The following is a 15,131-nucleotide window of genomic DNA, read 5'->3' as shown; positions in this document are numbered from 1 at the left end:
TTTATTCAGGCTCCCGGGTGAGGTTCTGCGTCCTGCGCCGAGGCCAGAGAAGTCGCACCGACTCCTCTCAGCCGTGGGGTTTTATAGGGAGTGGAGGCATTTGATTGGTTGTGCCCAAGGTGAGTGGGGCCCGAATGGGACAAAATGGGAGGCGGGGAGTGGAGCCCGGAGGGGACAAAATGGGAGGCGGGGAGTGGGGCCTGGAGGGGACAAAATGGTCTTCGGTAGGTCCTGGTGGGGCTTTTTTCTGGGCTCCCGGTGAGAGGGGTTGTGTCCGAGCTCCCGGCGAGGGTGGGGGTTGTGTCCGAGCTCCCGGGGAGGGAAAGGGGTTGTGTCCGATTTCCCGAAGAGGGAGGAGGTTGTGTCAGAGCTCCGGGTGAGGGAGGGGGTGTGTCCAAGCTCCCGGAGAGCGACGGGGTGTGTCTGAGTTGCCTGCAGGAGAGGGGGTTGTGTCCGAGTTCCCTGAGAGGGAAGGGGGGGTGTCCGAGCTCCCGGCGAGGGAAGGGGGTTGTGTCCGAGCTCCCGGCGAGGGACGGGGGTGTGTCCGAGTTCCCGGCGAGGGTGGGGGTTGTGTCTGAGCTCCCGGCGAGGGAAGGGGGTTGTGTCCGAGCTCCCGGCGAGGGAAGGGGGGGGGGTGTCTGAGCTCCCCGCGAGGGCAGGGGGTGTGTCCGAACTCCCGGCGAGGGAGGGGGTGGTGTGCGTCCGTGCTCCCAGTGAGGCAACAGGCCTTACACTACCCACTGCGGAGCGGGTGGTTCCGGGCCTCAGGTGGAAGGGGCCAACCCCTGGTGAACCCTGCCCCTCGTGTCCCTCCCCACAACCCCAGGGCCTCCACCCCTGACACCCCTCTGCAGCCGCAGCCCCCAGCCCCAGCCCTCTGCAGCCCTGCCCGCCCACCGCAGCCTCTAGTGGGAGGCATCTGGCCCGCCCCGCACCGGCACAGCGCAGTCATCTCGGACTGTGAGGAACGCAGAGGTCAACATGTCCGCGGCCCGGAAGGTCATCCGGCAGCTGTCCTGGGGCCGCAAGTTTTTGAGAAGCAGCAGGTGGCGCAGGCCATTCTCGAAGTAGACCACCTCGGCATTCTCTGAGGTGCGCACAGGTTCGTCATCCAGAAGCCAGGTGTGGGTGGCCACCTCGGGTTGGAACAGCCGGCACTCAAACAGCGCCTCACTGCCCTCCAGCACCTCCATGTTTTCCAGCCCCTGCACCACCGTGTTCTTGGCTGCGGGGAGAGGGAGTCTCAGACCAGTCTGCACTTCCAGGGTCCCCACGTCCCCGGGGAGAGCCCTGAAAACTACAAAAAGCGAAACAAAATGCCCCTCCGCAGAGGCTACGTGGCGGGGGGCACTCACTTGGAAAATTGCCAGCCCCAAGACAACATCACTTTTGGAAGTCTTAGATTTCTGCCCCCCGACCCGCGGACAGCGCCAATGGGTAGGATATTCTGGTGCCCAGGAAGCTGGGCATCCACAGGCAGAGTGACCGGTGTGGATGGGCACTGCCCACCTGTGACTTTCAGCTGGGCCTCGGAGCTACACATGCCCACGTGGAAGCTGACAGTTCCAGGAGGAGCCCAGCCATCTTGCCAGACCTCAATGACAGGGGCTCATCACCTCCCCAACACACCCGCCTGGTGGAAGACCTTCCCAAATGGAGTGGGAAGCATCCCCATCCTGGTACAAGCAGGTCCCGGGGGCCCTGCCTTGTGCAGGGTGAGCAGGTGGAGTGTGCCCTGCTCCACAGCGATGTCGTTCATCTCGTTGGCCTGCAGGGGCACACCTCCTAAAGCCCAGCGGGCTTCCTGGCCTGAGGCTCTGGACAGCTGGCACTGGAAGCTGGCATCCTGGCCTTCGCTGAGCTGCATGTCCTGCAGGGGCTCCAGGATGCTGGACACAGGGGAGGCATGGGTGTCAGCCTCAGCATCTGAGGTACCCCTTCAATCAGCAGAGTCTCATCATCCTAGGTGATCCATCCCTGGGTATCTTCCCCAAATGCGCAAAGATAAGCACATGGGGGCCTGTTCTCAGCTCCCCACTCCAGCTGCAGGCAGAGTCTGCTCTGATGGATGGTGGATGGGTGAATGGATCAATGGAGGAATGAATGGATGGATAATAGGTGGATGGATGGATGGCTGATCAATGGATAAATAGAAGGATTGTGGATGGATTGATGGATTGGAGGCATGAAAGATGGACAGTAAATGGGTGGATGGATGGGTGAGTGGATAAATGGATGGATGAAAGGATGGATGACAGGTGGGTAAATGGGACCCGGGTGAGAACTAGAGGAGATGGTGCAGATGACTGATGGCTGAGAGTGGGCTACGGTTTGCAGTGGCCCCAGTTTGCTGCAGCCCCGGTTTACAGTGACCCCAGTTTGCAGTGGCCCCCACAAGGGCCAAGACCCAAACTCCAACACTGTCAATGTATGGGAAGCCCACGCCCACCTACCCCACCAGCCTGGCTCAGCCCACTCTCCCCTGACATCCTGGGGCCACCCTGAAGTGCCAGCTCACAGGTCTACCTCCCTGCCAGGCCCCCAGGCTTCAAAGGCAGGGACCTTTGCTGTCTGTCTCCATCCCCAGTGCAGTCACTGGAGGGGCCTGCCTGCGGCTACCTCTGATAGTGAGCTGGGCGGAGGAAGCGGGGCCACCCATGTGGAAGGAGACAGTGCTGGTGTCCTCAGGTGTCACGCCCTTCAGCCACGGGGTTTGGATGCGGCCATCCCACACGGCCACCTCTGTCACCTCTGTGACAGAGGTGTGGGGCTTTGCAGTGGCAGGCCCTGCAGGCACCACTGCACGTCTGTGGCTCCAGCCCAGGACACCTCGCAGCTGAACTGGACATCCTCGTTGGCTGGCACCTCTGCATCAACCAGCCCCCTCTCAATGGTCACCTCAGGCTCTGAGGGGTGAGGCAAGAGGGTCCCCTTTACCAGCCAAGTAAAAGAGCCCAGGCCAAGCTCCCACGCCCCCTCCTCCAGGAAGCCTTCCTGGGCACCCTCACACTCCTGTGCCACAGCACATCTGTCCCACATGTTTTCCATCCCCCGATGTGCTCACAAGCACAGATCCCACCATGACAGCTCTTCGAGGACAGAACCTGGGCCGGGGGTGTAGGCCAAGAGGCAGTTGTGTCTGAGGAATCCTTGAGAAGGGGTCGTGGGCTGTCCATTCGCATACCGCAGCCCCACTCTGGCTAGCACAGCAGGGAGGCAAGGCTTGAGGGAGAAACAGGAGCGGTCAGCAGGACACCCACACACCAGCCGCGGGTGGACTTGAGGGGCTACAGCCTGTTTCCCTGCAGCCCAGCTTCTCTCAGAGAGCCCCGACAGGGACGCTGGGAGGTGTGGGAGTGAGGAGGAAGACAGCATGAGAGAAGGGCTCAGGTGCACCCAGAAGGTCACCATGAGGGGTGGATGGCAGGGAGTGGCTCACCCTCTCCTCCGGGAGGCCCCAAGGCTCACCTGTGACCCTGAGGGAGGCAGCGGTTTTCTGGCCACCTGTCACACAGGCATACTCGCCCGTGTCCTTAGACTCCAGTTGGTGGATCAACAGCTCCCGAGTGGCCCCCTGGCTGCTCATCTCATACTTGGGACCCGCCTGCAGCTCCACGCCCTCCTTGAGCCATTGCACTGTGCCCCCCCCCGACACTCTGCTTCGCTCAGCTGACAGCACAGCTGGGCTATGGCACCCGTTTGCTGCTCCAGGCTCTGCAGCCAGGTCTTGAACTTGGGCCTGGGGACTGGGGGAAATGCAGGAAGGCACACTTAGCGCCCCTGGCCACTGACCAAGGGTGAAGGGCTGTGGGAGGCAGGGCTGGCGAGCAGCTCACCATGGACAGAGAGGCTGGCTGTGCTCTGCGTGTGGCCCGTGTCGCACGTGTAGTCACCCGTGTCCTCCTGCTCCGCACCGCATACCAGCAACTCTGCAGTGGCCCCGTCCTGCACCATCCAGTACTTGGCACAAGGGAAGAGCTGCAGGGAGCCCTTGCGCCACTCCACACTGGCACCCGCCCAGTTCAGCTTGCAATGCAGGTGTGCCATGTCTCCCTCGTCCACCTCCTGGGGCTGCAGCTCTCGCAGGAACCACACAGGTGCCGCTGCAGGGGAGGAACAGGGCGTGAGGGCAGGTCCCTGAAGGGCTATAAGGGGGAATGCACAGCGAGCATGATACAGGGCAGGGTGGGGAAGGGAACTGCAGAGAGCGGCTATTGGGAAGGAGCAGGGCCTTGGGCTGGGTCCGACCCCCACCTTGTGGAGCCATCTCCTCAATTGGGACCCCCAGGTGGAAAGGCAGCCCCAAGGGTCAGTCTGGAACACTGGAACTGCACTAGATCCTGGGCCAGGCCAGCCTGGAAGCCCACCTGTGACGGTGAGGGTGGCGCTGGTGCTCTGGGAGCCGCAGGTGCAGGTGTACTTGCCAGTGTCTTCACAAAGCAGGTCCCGTAACACCACCTCCACCATGCAGCCCTGAAGCCGTGGCTCCCAGTGCCCGTCGGCCCGCAGCTCCAGGCCACCCTTGCTCCAGACCACTGTAGCAGCGGTTGCAGATAGCTCACACTGCTGGCTGGCTCTGGAGCCCTCCTCCACCTGCAGACTCTGCAGCGGTTCCTGGAACATGGGGTGTGGGGCTGCAGCAGGCAGGAGGCAGGGGCAGGGGGCAGGGGGCAGGGTCACCTCCAGATCTGCACCAGGCATCGCTCTCCAGGCCAGCAGATGAGGGCCTGGGCTCCCCCCAGCTCCCTGGCCTGGCTTCACAGGCGGTGCTGCCTCCGATGGCAGTGGGGACCACTGGTCTGCGATTCGGGAGTGAGGAGGCAGAGCAGTGGGAAAGCAGGGAGGGGCGAGATCTGCCCAGGGCTTAGGAGGCTGGCCTCTCACCCAGGACCCCACCCACAACCCTGTGGGGCCACAGCCCCCAGGGCCCAGGGCAGGGGTGTGTACTCCTCCCTGGTACACAGGTGGGAGCTGGCTGGAGAGCTGCTGGGTGAGGACCTGTGCCCCAGACCTGAGGGCAGAGCTGAGTCCCCCAGATCCCAGGCCGATTCCAGGGCCTGGGGCTATAGGTTCCGTCTTCCCTCCCCGGGCACAGATATATATTCAGATCGCAGAGTGGGGCCGTGGCCCCCAGACTCCAGGGCAGGGACCAGGTCACCTTAGGCCCTCAGGTGCCATGGGGACTGTTTGCCCCACAAGGCTACACAGAACCAGGGCCAGCATGCAGGGCCCAGGGCTCTAGGTCCAGCCTCCCCTTGCTAGGCACCAGAGGCCTCCCTCCAAGGACATGAGACCCTGTGGCTGAGACTGCAGGGCTCAAATGAAGGCTGGCAGAAAGTTGATTGATTAGGGGGTGATGGGAGGCAGGGGGAAGGCAGCGAGGCAGGAATTCCTTCCCTACCACGATGGCTGGTACCCAAGATCATGTGGCTGGAGCTCAGTACAGACACCAGGGCACAGGATAACATTGGGACCCATGAGCAGAGGGGACAGAGGAAACCGCAGGAGGCAGAGGAAACAAGCACCCGCAAGGAGGTGTGTGGTGCCTGCAACTGCACACGGAGGAGGCCACACACCCACATCAGTCCACGCAGCCACGTGAGGTCATTACCCTTGGCAGTGAGCATGGCTGATGTCCTGTCTGCCCGCACACACACGAGTACTCCCCAGTGTCTGCCATGGACAGGCCATGAATCTGCAGCTCACACTTGGTCCCGTCCCACCTCAGGCTGTATCTGTCCCCATCTTTGAGGGTCTCAGACCCCTTCCTCTACTCCACGGGGGCGGCCTCACTCAGCTCACACCGCAGCATGGCCGTGGCCCCTTCCGTGGCCTCCTTGTTCCTCAGTTTCCCAATGAACTGAGCAGGCAGAGCTGCAGGAGGGTCAGACAGACACAGAGAGCACCGTCTTTGCTCCCCTGTGTTGGAGGAGGCGGCATCACTGGGCCACATGGGCAGGGTGGACAGAGACACTGACCTGTCACTGTGAGGGTGGCAGAAGTCATCTGGTCCCCGAAGGAGCATGAGTACGGCCCGCTGTCCTGCAGCCACAGGTCCCGGACCACCAGCTCCAGCACGGCGCCCTCCTGGCTTAGTCTGTATTTGTCACCTGGCCTCAGGATGCTGTCCCCACAGCGCGACTCCACGGGTGCGGCCACAGATGACAGCATGCAGCGCAGTGTGGCAGCACCACCCTCCAGCACCTCCAGGTCCTTCAGGGCCTCCCAGAACCGCACCGGCTGGGCTGCGGACAGGCATGGGCTCAGCTCACCCTCCCTGCCCTGAAGTCCACGAGGGGTCCCCAGTAGGGGGTGGAGAGCTGGGGACATCGGCTGCAGGGTGCTGGCAGGCCTGCCTCCCCCTTCTCCTGTGGGGCCTGTGGCAGGGACCTCAGGACTTCTGGAAAGGGTCAGCTCTGAAGGTGAGGGGTAGAAAGGGTGAATCAAGCGGGAAAACAGACAGTCAGGTGTCAGGGACCTGTGCCCCCCAAATTCACAGGTGGGAGCCCTAGCCCAAACCTCCGACCATGGCTGTGACAAGGGAAGTAAGGTCAAATGAGGTCATGGCGGGCCCTAAGCCACTGTGGCTGCACCTCCTAAAAAGGGAGATTAGGGCTGGGTGCGATGGCTCATGCTTGTAATCCCAGCACTTTGGAAGGCTGAAGTGGGTGGATCACCTGAGGATAGGAGTTCAAGACTAGCCTGCCCAACATGGAGAAACCCTGTCTCTACTTAAAATACAAAAAAAAATAGCTGGGCGTGGTGGCACATGCCTGTAATCCCAGCTACTCAGGAGGCTGAGGCAGGAGAATCGCTTAAACCTGGGAGGCAGAGGTAGCAGTGAACCAAGATCATGCCATTGCACTCCAACCTGGGCAACAAGAGCGAAACTCTGACTCAAAAATAAAAAGGGAGGTGGGCACACAGATGTGCAGAGGGATGGCCCTTCAGGAATGCAGAGGTTCTGCAGGGCGGCTCCTGCGGGTGGCAGAGGCTAGGGCAGGAGCCAAGCAGGGTGGACCAGGTGCCAGGAAATGCCAGAAAGCACATGGGGATGGGGGCACCCCACATGGGATGCACGGGAGTCTGGGTCCTCCCGCCTTGGGCTCCCTGTGGGTGCACACACCCTGCCCTGAAGCTGGTGCTGCCTGACAAGAGAGCTGCAGGTGCCTGGCCCGTGGCTGGGCTTCGGGCAGCTGGGGCTCACCATGCACCCTGCATGCATCCACTGTCCTGCAGGGTTGCTCCAGTGATGAGCAGCTGGGCCCGGTGGCCCTCGTGGCTCAGCTGGTACTGGGTGGATGGTCGCAGGGTCTTCCCATCCTTCGTCCAGTGCACAGGGATGTTGCAGGTGCTGGTCTTACATGGCAGGGTCAAGTCCTCATCCTCTGTGACCGTGGCATCTGTGAGCTCCTGGGAGAAGATGCTTGGCTTCTCTGGGGGGCAGAGAGAGAAGCAGGAGCATGTGGGATGCTGTCACACTGCTGCTGGAGGGGCTGATGGGGAAACCCTGGCTCTCACTGCAGACCAGACACCCTGGCTTGGCACCCGCAGTCACCCCCAGTCACCCTCACACTGGGGCCATGCAACAGGCTGTGCAGAGAGCACGGCAGGCTCTGTGCAATCACCCCATCACCTCCTCACCACAGTGAGGGGGCTCCTGCCCTGCGGGGGGATGCAGCCTGGCCTGAGCCACACTGAGCACAGTTCTGCAAACCACACAGATGAATTCATTCCGAAGGAGACCAATTCAGCCTTCCAAACTCCCCTGCCCCACAGAAAGCCAATGGGGCCTTCTCTGTGAGCCCAGGGACACCAGGCACTGGCTGAGCTATGTCCGCCTCTCCACCTGGCTGCAGCCCTGAGCGACGTGGGCAATGCGGGCATGCGACCCACCAGTGACCCTGAGGGCAGCTGAGGCCTGCTGGTCACCCACCTCAAAGTAGATGGTGCTGGAGTCCTTAAGCAACAGCTGCCACAGCATCAGCACATGGTAGCCCCAGGGCTGGGCCTTGATCTCTTTGAGTTCATTTGTATGCAGGGGTGTCTTGTCCAGGAACCAGTGCACAGGCTCGTAGTTGGCAGGGGAGATCTGGCAACGGAAGGTGGCCAAGGAGCCCTCCTGCACATCCACGTCCTCCAGGTCCTCGATGATGAGCACCCACCGGCCTGCAAAGGCACAGACTGCTCAGGGCCCCCACACCATCCAGGGCAGGCTCAGCCAGTGGGGCTCCCCAGGACAGTGCTCCCCATGACAGAGCAAGGTGGCTGTGTTTTAACAAGTTTGCAGGGATGGAACTCCAAAAACAGTAAGTGGGTCAGAGCTGAATGGTCCAAAGATAGTTGTTTGAGGGCCACTCAGAGCCCCAAGCCTACCTCTCTGCACCTCGGGAGTCCTTCTGCAAGGCTTGCTGGGTGAGTCCACAGCCTGCTGAGAACCACGCCAGTGCAGTCCTGCCCTCTTTCCAAGCTGTGCTCCCAGAAGCAGCTGGCTCCCAAACCTGCTAATGCCGGCTGTGTGTGTCATTACAATTGTGCCATGAAATTAACTCTTCTAGTAACAGATGAAACAGGAGTGTGAAAAAAAAAATGCCAGGTGCGGTGGCTCACACCTATAATCCCAGCACTTTGGAGGCTGAGGCAGGCGGATCATGAGGTCAGGAGTTTGAGACCATCCTGGCCAACATGGTGAAACCCCGTCTCTACTAAAAATACAAAAAACTTAGCCAGGCATGGTGCCTATAATCCTAGCTACTCAGGAGGCTGAGACAGGAGAATCACTTGAACCCAGGAGGCTGAGGTTGCAGTGAGCAGAAGCCTTGCCATTGCACTCCAGCCTGGGTGACAGAGGAAGACTGTCACACAAAAAAATAAAGCTGCAGTTGTGTTGAAATTTAAATCAAATGATTGGAAGATGGAAAATGTGAATTCCTAGAAATGAGGCTTTTTGGCTGTTGAATTAGGAATGGTAAGAGACAACCGTTTATGAATATTGAGACGGGCCCTGCATTCAGATTCCTTCTGTGTACACAGTGCCCCCCAGGCATGACTCCACAGAAGCCAACCCTGCCCGGGTGACGCGCATGGACAAAAGCTCTCATCAGTGGATGGCACACATGGAAGCGGCTTGGCCTCCCTGACCAGGCCAGCCCGCATCCTCATATGTTAAACCCTTTTTTTTTTTTTTTTTTAAGATGGAGTCTCACTCTGTTGCTCAGGCTGGAGTGCAGTGGTGCAATCCCGGCTCACTGCAACCGCCGCCTCCTGGGTTCACACAATTCTCCTGCCTCAGCCTCCCGAGTAGCTGGGATTAGAGGGGCATACCAACACACTCAGCAAATTTTTTGTATTTTTAGTAGAGACGGGGTTCACTATGTTGGCCAGATGGTCTCAAACTCCTAACCTCATGATCTCCCCACCTCGGCCTCCCAAAGTGCTGAGATTACAGACATGAGCCACTGCGCCCAGCCACTTTTGATAACTTTTTAAAACATTAACTATGGGTACCAAGTTGAGATCATGGTGCTTTACTGTGGTAACAGAATGCTTTCACCAGGGTCACCAAATCCACTCACTGCACAGGAAAAGTCAGTGACGATTCCTGGTTTGCGTTACTTCTGATGATCAAGGCTGGGGCCTTTCACATACAGGACCCTGTGAATGCTCTGTGCTCAGACCTCAGTAGGGACCTCCTGCAAACTCAGGTCTGGACACCAGCCCAGGACTCCAGAGCCAAGTGGAGGCTGTGGTGCGGGGGCTGGGCCTCGCCTGCCCTGATGCCAATGTGCCCCATGACCTTGCCTTGGCCATGGACCCACTAAAACTTCAGTTTTCTTATCTACAGCATGGAGAGAAGGACAGTTCTCACTCTGCCTGCCACTCAACCACAGAGGCAAACAGTAAGCTCAAAAAGCCACCTGCTAGGATCTCAGTGTCCCCCTGGACACTCATGTTGAAACTTAATCCCAATGTGGCAACATAAAGAGTGGGGCTTTTAAAAAGAGATTGGGTGAGTGGGCTCTGCCCTCAGGAATGGATTAATCCATCCATGGATCAATGGCTTAACGGGTTAAAGCACTGTCACGGGAGTGGTGGCTTTACAAGAAGATAGAGAGAGGCCCGAGCTGGCACCCTCAGCCCCCTCCCCATGGGATGCCCTGTGCCACCTCCTGAGGACTCTGCAGAGAGTCCCTGAAGCAAGAGGACCCTCACCAGATGTGGCCCTTGACCTTGGACTTCCCAGTCTCCAGAGATGTAAGAAGTAAATTACTTTCCTTTATAAATGACCCAGTTCAGGTATTCTGTTATAAGCAACAAGAGAAAGACTAAGATGCCAGTGTAACTCTCAATGACAACACTAATGACCGTCAGTTCTTCCCTGTGGGCACCTGAGGCTGCCTGGCACAGCTGAGTCAGGCTGTCCCTCTGGGACAAGGGTGACAGGCTGTATGTGCAGATACATGCAGAGCTCACACATGGGCCAGGCACCCGCGCGCATGAGAGAAACACACGGTGACTGAATAAACACACGTGGAAGTGAGGGCTGGCAGCTCATTCACAGCCATGCTGGAGCCTCAGCGGCCACCCAGGGAGAAACACACAGTGACTGAATAAACACACGTGGAAGTGAGAGCTGGCAGCTCATTCACAGCCATGCTGGAGCCTCGGTGGCCAGCCAGGGAGCACCCCACTACCCTCGTGATAGGAAACTGAAGCTGGGCCTGTCCACTGCCAAGTCTCCAGTGCCATTCAAAGCCTGGGCCATGCACACTCGGCCGCCTCACCTTTCACCAGGAGCTGGGCCTGGGTCTGGGCATGGCTGATGTCGCAGGTGTAGGTGTCGCTGTCTGCCTTCTGCAGGGTGTGGATGGTGAGCCACAGGGTCAGGCCCTCCTGGCTGAGCTGGTGCTTCCCTGAGGCCCGAAGCTCCGCGGGGCCATTGTGCCAGGTCACGGTGGCCGTGGGGTGCTCCATCTTCCACGTGAACACAGCTGTGCCTTTCTCCTCCACCTGCAGGTCGGCCAGCTCCTCTGTGAAGCTGTTTGCTTTTTCTGGACAGGGAGATGGAAGCAGAATACGTGGGGTGTGAGGCCCGCGCAGACCCCATACTGGCCCCATTATCATCCAGGCCTGGCTGCCGAAGCTCTGGGACCTGGGTGAACCCTTCCAGCTGGGACAGAGTAGCCTGGGCTCCAGGGGTGGCCCCCTGCCCTGCCAGGGGAGCGAGGCTGCTCCAGGGCCGTGCATGGGGCTCCTGCGGCATTTACCTTCCACTCGGAGTCTGGCTGTGCTCTTGGAAGCCTCCACCTCACATGCATACTCGCCCACGTCCTTGAGCAAGGCTCCACGGACAACCAGTGTGGCCATCATGCCCTCACAAACCACATCATACTTCTGGCTCTTTTGGATGGCCTCCCCATCCTTCAGCCAGTGCATGCGGGTGCCCACCCGTGACAGCTCACAGCGCAGCTACATGTCCTCCCCTCGCGCTGCCCGCTGGTCTTCCAGGGGCTTCATGATGGCCACTGGCCTCTCTGAAGGGAGCAGGGATAGCTGCCCTTGAGGCCCAGCCAGGGCCATGGTGCCAGCCACAACCCCAGGCACAGACCCAGCCAAAACCTCCCACCTCTGCCAAGACCAGGACTGGGGCAAGGATGAGCGTTTGGGAACACTCGCTCTCTGGTGAATAAGACAACAGAACCTGCAACCCTCAAACTCTGGCACCTCTACCTTCAGGAGCCTCAGAGTCCTGGAATGCCAGTGTCCCCACTGTCACCAGCATGGGACCGGGAGGCAGGAAGATCAACCACCACAGAATTTTATCCATTGGCATCTTTCAGGCCGACGACTCAGTGTGGCCATGGTCGGCGTCCCAGGAGTGAGCCCCGCCCGCTGAGCTGCACCAACCGTGCGCATCAGGGGCGCGAACTCAGGTGCTGGCGGTGACATCAGCAGAGCCCATGGCTGGGGCCTCGGGCCGGGCCGGTGCTGCCAGACTGGCCCCGTGAGCCCCAGCTCTGGGGAGCTACTGAGCGCTCAGGGCACTTGGACCACAGATTGGACCAGAATCCAGGCCTTCATCAGAGCTCAGAGTGTGGCCCCGCTGCCACCTCAGAGCTTCCCCCAGCACCCGGCAGGTGCCTCAGGCCCTGAGGCTTCCAGAAGGGGAGCTGGGCCACAATGGGGGGAGGCAGGCCCCAAAAGCACCCCCAGCAGCTTCTGCAGCCGGGGAGCCCAGCTCCTGGACCCCTGGGGACAGGCCCAGGCTCCCCACCCACCAGCCGGGGTGACAAGCCCCCATCCAGCAGGCCCCACCCACCTTTGATGATGAGTGAGGCCTTGGAGGTGAGGCCCCACACATAGAAGACCACCTCCCCAGCATCACTCGGCGTGGCCTTCCGGACCACCAGCATGTATTTTCGGCCCTGCCGTGTGGCCTCGAAGCAGCTGGAGCTGCCCACCTTCTTCCCGCTGACTGTCCACGTGGCCGGGTCGCTGGCGCTCTCATGAGACAGGACGCACTTGAAGCTGCAGCTCTCCCCCTCCAGCACCTCCACTGTCTTCAGCCTCTTGGTGATGCCGACGTGCAGATCTGAGGGCCATGGGAGAGACTGTCAGTCCAGCCAAGAGGATGGTACTGCCCTCGGCCAGACCTAGGGAGGGCCAGACCCTGGGAGAGATCAGAGTTCGCAGAGACCAGACCCCAGGAGGAGCCGGATCCCCCCAGTCCTTTATAGGGACCAGACCCTGGGAGAGGCCAGGCCCTGAGTGGGAGGGTGGGACACTGCCTCAGCCAATGAGCAGATTCCTCTCTGCAGGAGCTAGCCACACCCTGGCATCTGTGTAACCAACAGCTCTGAGCTCCAATCAGGGTGGCAGGGAGAGGGAGGACCAGTGGTGGCCACAGGGAGGAGAGGAGGTGCTGGATCCTGGACAAGGGGCTGCCAGGCAGGCTGGACCCAGCTCCAGGACAAACTCACCAGCCTCCTGCCCCTTCCCTATTTTGTTACAAGACTGTCAGGGACCAGTCAGCAGGCCTGTTACGCTGCCTGTCACCCACACCAGGATGCCACTGGGACTGGGATGGGAACTCCCAGTAATGGAGCCAGGACAGTGGGCACACATGGGGGCCAGGTACTGCCCTGCAGTTGAGGGACCTGCCCCTGAGAAGTAGGCAGGCTCCAGGGCATGTGTGCCTCCAAGGCTGCAAGACTGGGTTTGGGGATGGCTCCACCCTGCCAGCCCCATGGCCTTGGGGCCTTGCTGGGGCCCTGTGAAGGACAGAGATGTGGCCTACTCACAGCCCCTGCCTGGCATCTCAGCTTCTGCCTGGTCATCCCCATTGGCGCCCCCACACTGGCCTGGTGGCTTCTGAGCAGACACAGCCCCTGGTTCATGGCAACATCCCTGGCTGTGCCCCTTGGAGCACACTGGGCAGGGAGAGCATAGCCTCCAACCTTGGCTCCAGGACCCATCACCCCCGGATCCACCTGCCTGCACCCGGACCTCACAGGACCATGCCAAGCGATGGTTCCCCTAGGAGGTCCCCCTGGCCTCTCCAGCTCAGCAGAGCAGCCCCTCAATCTTGGAGAATGACGTGAGCCACCCAGGTAGTGGCTGGCCCCACACCCATACCCAGCATGCCCCCTTCCAGGAGCTCCACCGTGCCCACAGCACACACCATGCCCGGTTAAAAGGAAAGCTGCCTGTGGTCACCTGGAAATTAGAGAGGACTAAAAGGGCAAAACTTTTCTTCTTTCAAAAACAAGGATCAAATGAACTGGCTTGATAAACACCTATTAAAGTAGATATTCCATTGGACCCTGACCCTTTATTTGTGGAAGTCATTTTTTTTATACAGTTGGGAAGCTCAAAGATGAAACACAGGTGTACTCAGCCTCATGTGATAGAGCCGTGGTCTGTGCTCCTCAGGTGTGGTCCACTGACCAGAGTCCCAGCATGCCCTGCAAACTGGTTAAACAGTGTAGAATCTCACGCCCCACTCCAGAGACGCTGGGACTGAATCTGCATTTTTGACCAGATTCCCTGGTGATTTGTATGCACATCAAAACTTGAGAATCCTTGTTTAGTGAATATCTGGCTAATTTTGAACCACCCTACCTGATAGTATTGGCTAGGAATGCCAGCTTTTCTGGAGGCACTGCTGAAATGAGGAGGTAGTTCGTTGATGAGCACCTTCAAGAAGCTCAGTTTCCTGTCACTGACTCATCTAGAATCCTGTCCAAACTGGTCAGGAGTAAATATTTAAAAAGGGGTAATGGCTGGGTGTGGTGGCTCATGCCTGTAATCCTAGCACTTTTGGTGCTCGAGGCAGGAGCATCACTTGAGCCCAGGAGTTCAGAATAGCCTGGGCAACATGGCAAAACCCCGTCTCTACTAAAAGAAAAAAAAAAAGCTCAGCATGGTTTCACAGGCCTGTAGTCCTGACTAATTGGGAGGCTGAGGTGGGAGCATCAACTGAGCTTGGGAAGGTGAGGCTGCAGTGAGCTAAGATTATGCCACTGCATTCCAGCCTCGGCTATGAGAGGGAGACCTTGTCTCAAAAAAAAAAAAAAAGAAAGAAAAAATAATTATCAGGACTGTATGCAAAAAAAAAGTGCACAGAAGGAATTAATAATGTTTTAATCATAGAATAATTGAAAACAGCTTAATATTAAATAAGAGAGTAAAGAAATTATGCATCCAATAGCTGCAAAATATCTATTAAAAACTGTGTGATAAGGCCAGCATGCATGGTGGCTCACTCCTGTAGTTCCAGCACTTTGGGAGGCCAAGGCAGGCAGATCACTTGTCAGGAGTTTGAGACCAGCCTGGCCAACATGGTGAAACCCTGTCTCTATTGAAAATACAAAAATTAGCCAGGCACGATGGTGGGCTCCTGTAATTCCTGCTGTAATCCTGTAATCCCAGACTGAGGCAAGAGAATTGCTTGAGCCCGGGAGGTGAAAGTTGCAGTGAGCTGAGATAGCCCCAATGCACTCCAGCCGGGGCAATGGAGTTGTCTCTAAATTAATTAATTAATTTAAAAACGGTGTCATAGAAAAAAAATATTGGCATGGGGAAATGTCCATCCACATTGTGTTCCTGAGTGAACAAAGCTGGCTATAAGA

The 15,131-nt window shown here is 58.7% G+C and overlaps 1 protein-coding gene across 1 annotated transcript; it reads right to left on the bottom strand.

Annotated features, from left to right (window-relative positions):
* Positions 1 to 5: 5 nt before the first annotated feature.
* LOC135273586 (obscurin-like) lies at positions 6 to 13,684 on the bottom strand. Its single transcript, XM_064372775.1, is given in 22 exon segments — positions 6 to 707; positions 936 to 1,225; positions 1,510 to 1,594; positions 1,706 to 1,902; positions 2,620 to 2,767; positions 2,770 to 2,906; positions 3,469 to 3,652; positions 3,655 to 3,746; positions 3,837 to 4,103; positions 4,368 to 4,799; positions 4,901 to 4,998; positions 5,581 to 5,641; positions 5,644 to 5,874; positions 5,979 to 6,416; positions 6,520 to 6,596; positions 7,208 to 7,436; positions 7,897 to 8,184; positions 10,785 to 11,051; positions 11,268 to 11,534; positions 12,320 to 12,592; positions 13,302 to 13,430; positions 13,636 to 13,684. Coding segments are annotated over 22 exon segments (4,941 nt in total).
* Between the last annotated feature and the right edge of the window lie 1,447 nt (positions 13,685 to 15,131).

This window comes from Aotus nancymaae, unplaced genomic scaffold (assembly GCF_030222135.1).
Source record: "Aotus nancymaae isolate 86718 unplaced genomic scaffold, 86718_ANA_hifiasm-v0.15.2.pri h1tg000008l, whole genome shotgun sequence".
In the NCBI taxonomy this organism is placed as follows: Eukaryota; Metazoa; Chordata; class Mammalia; order Primates; family Aotidae; genus Aotus; species Aotus nancymaae.
This window is presented reverse-complemented; position numbering and strand designations above follow the sequence as displayed.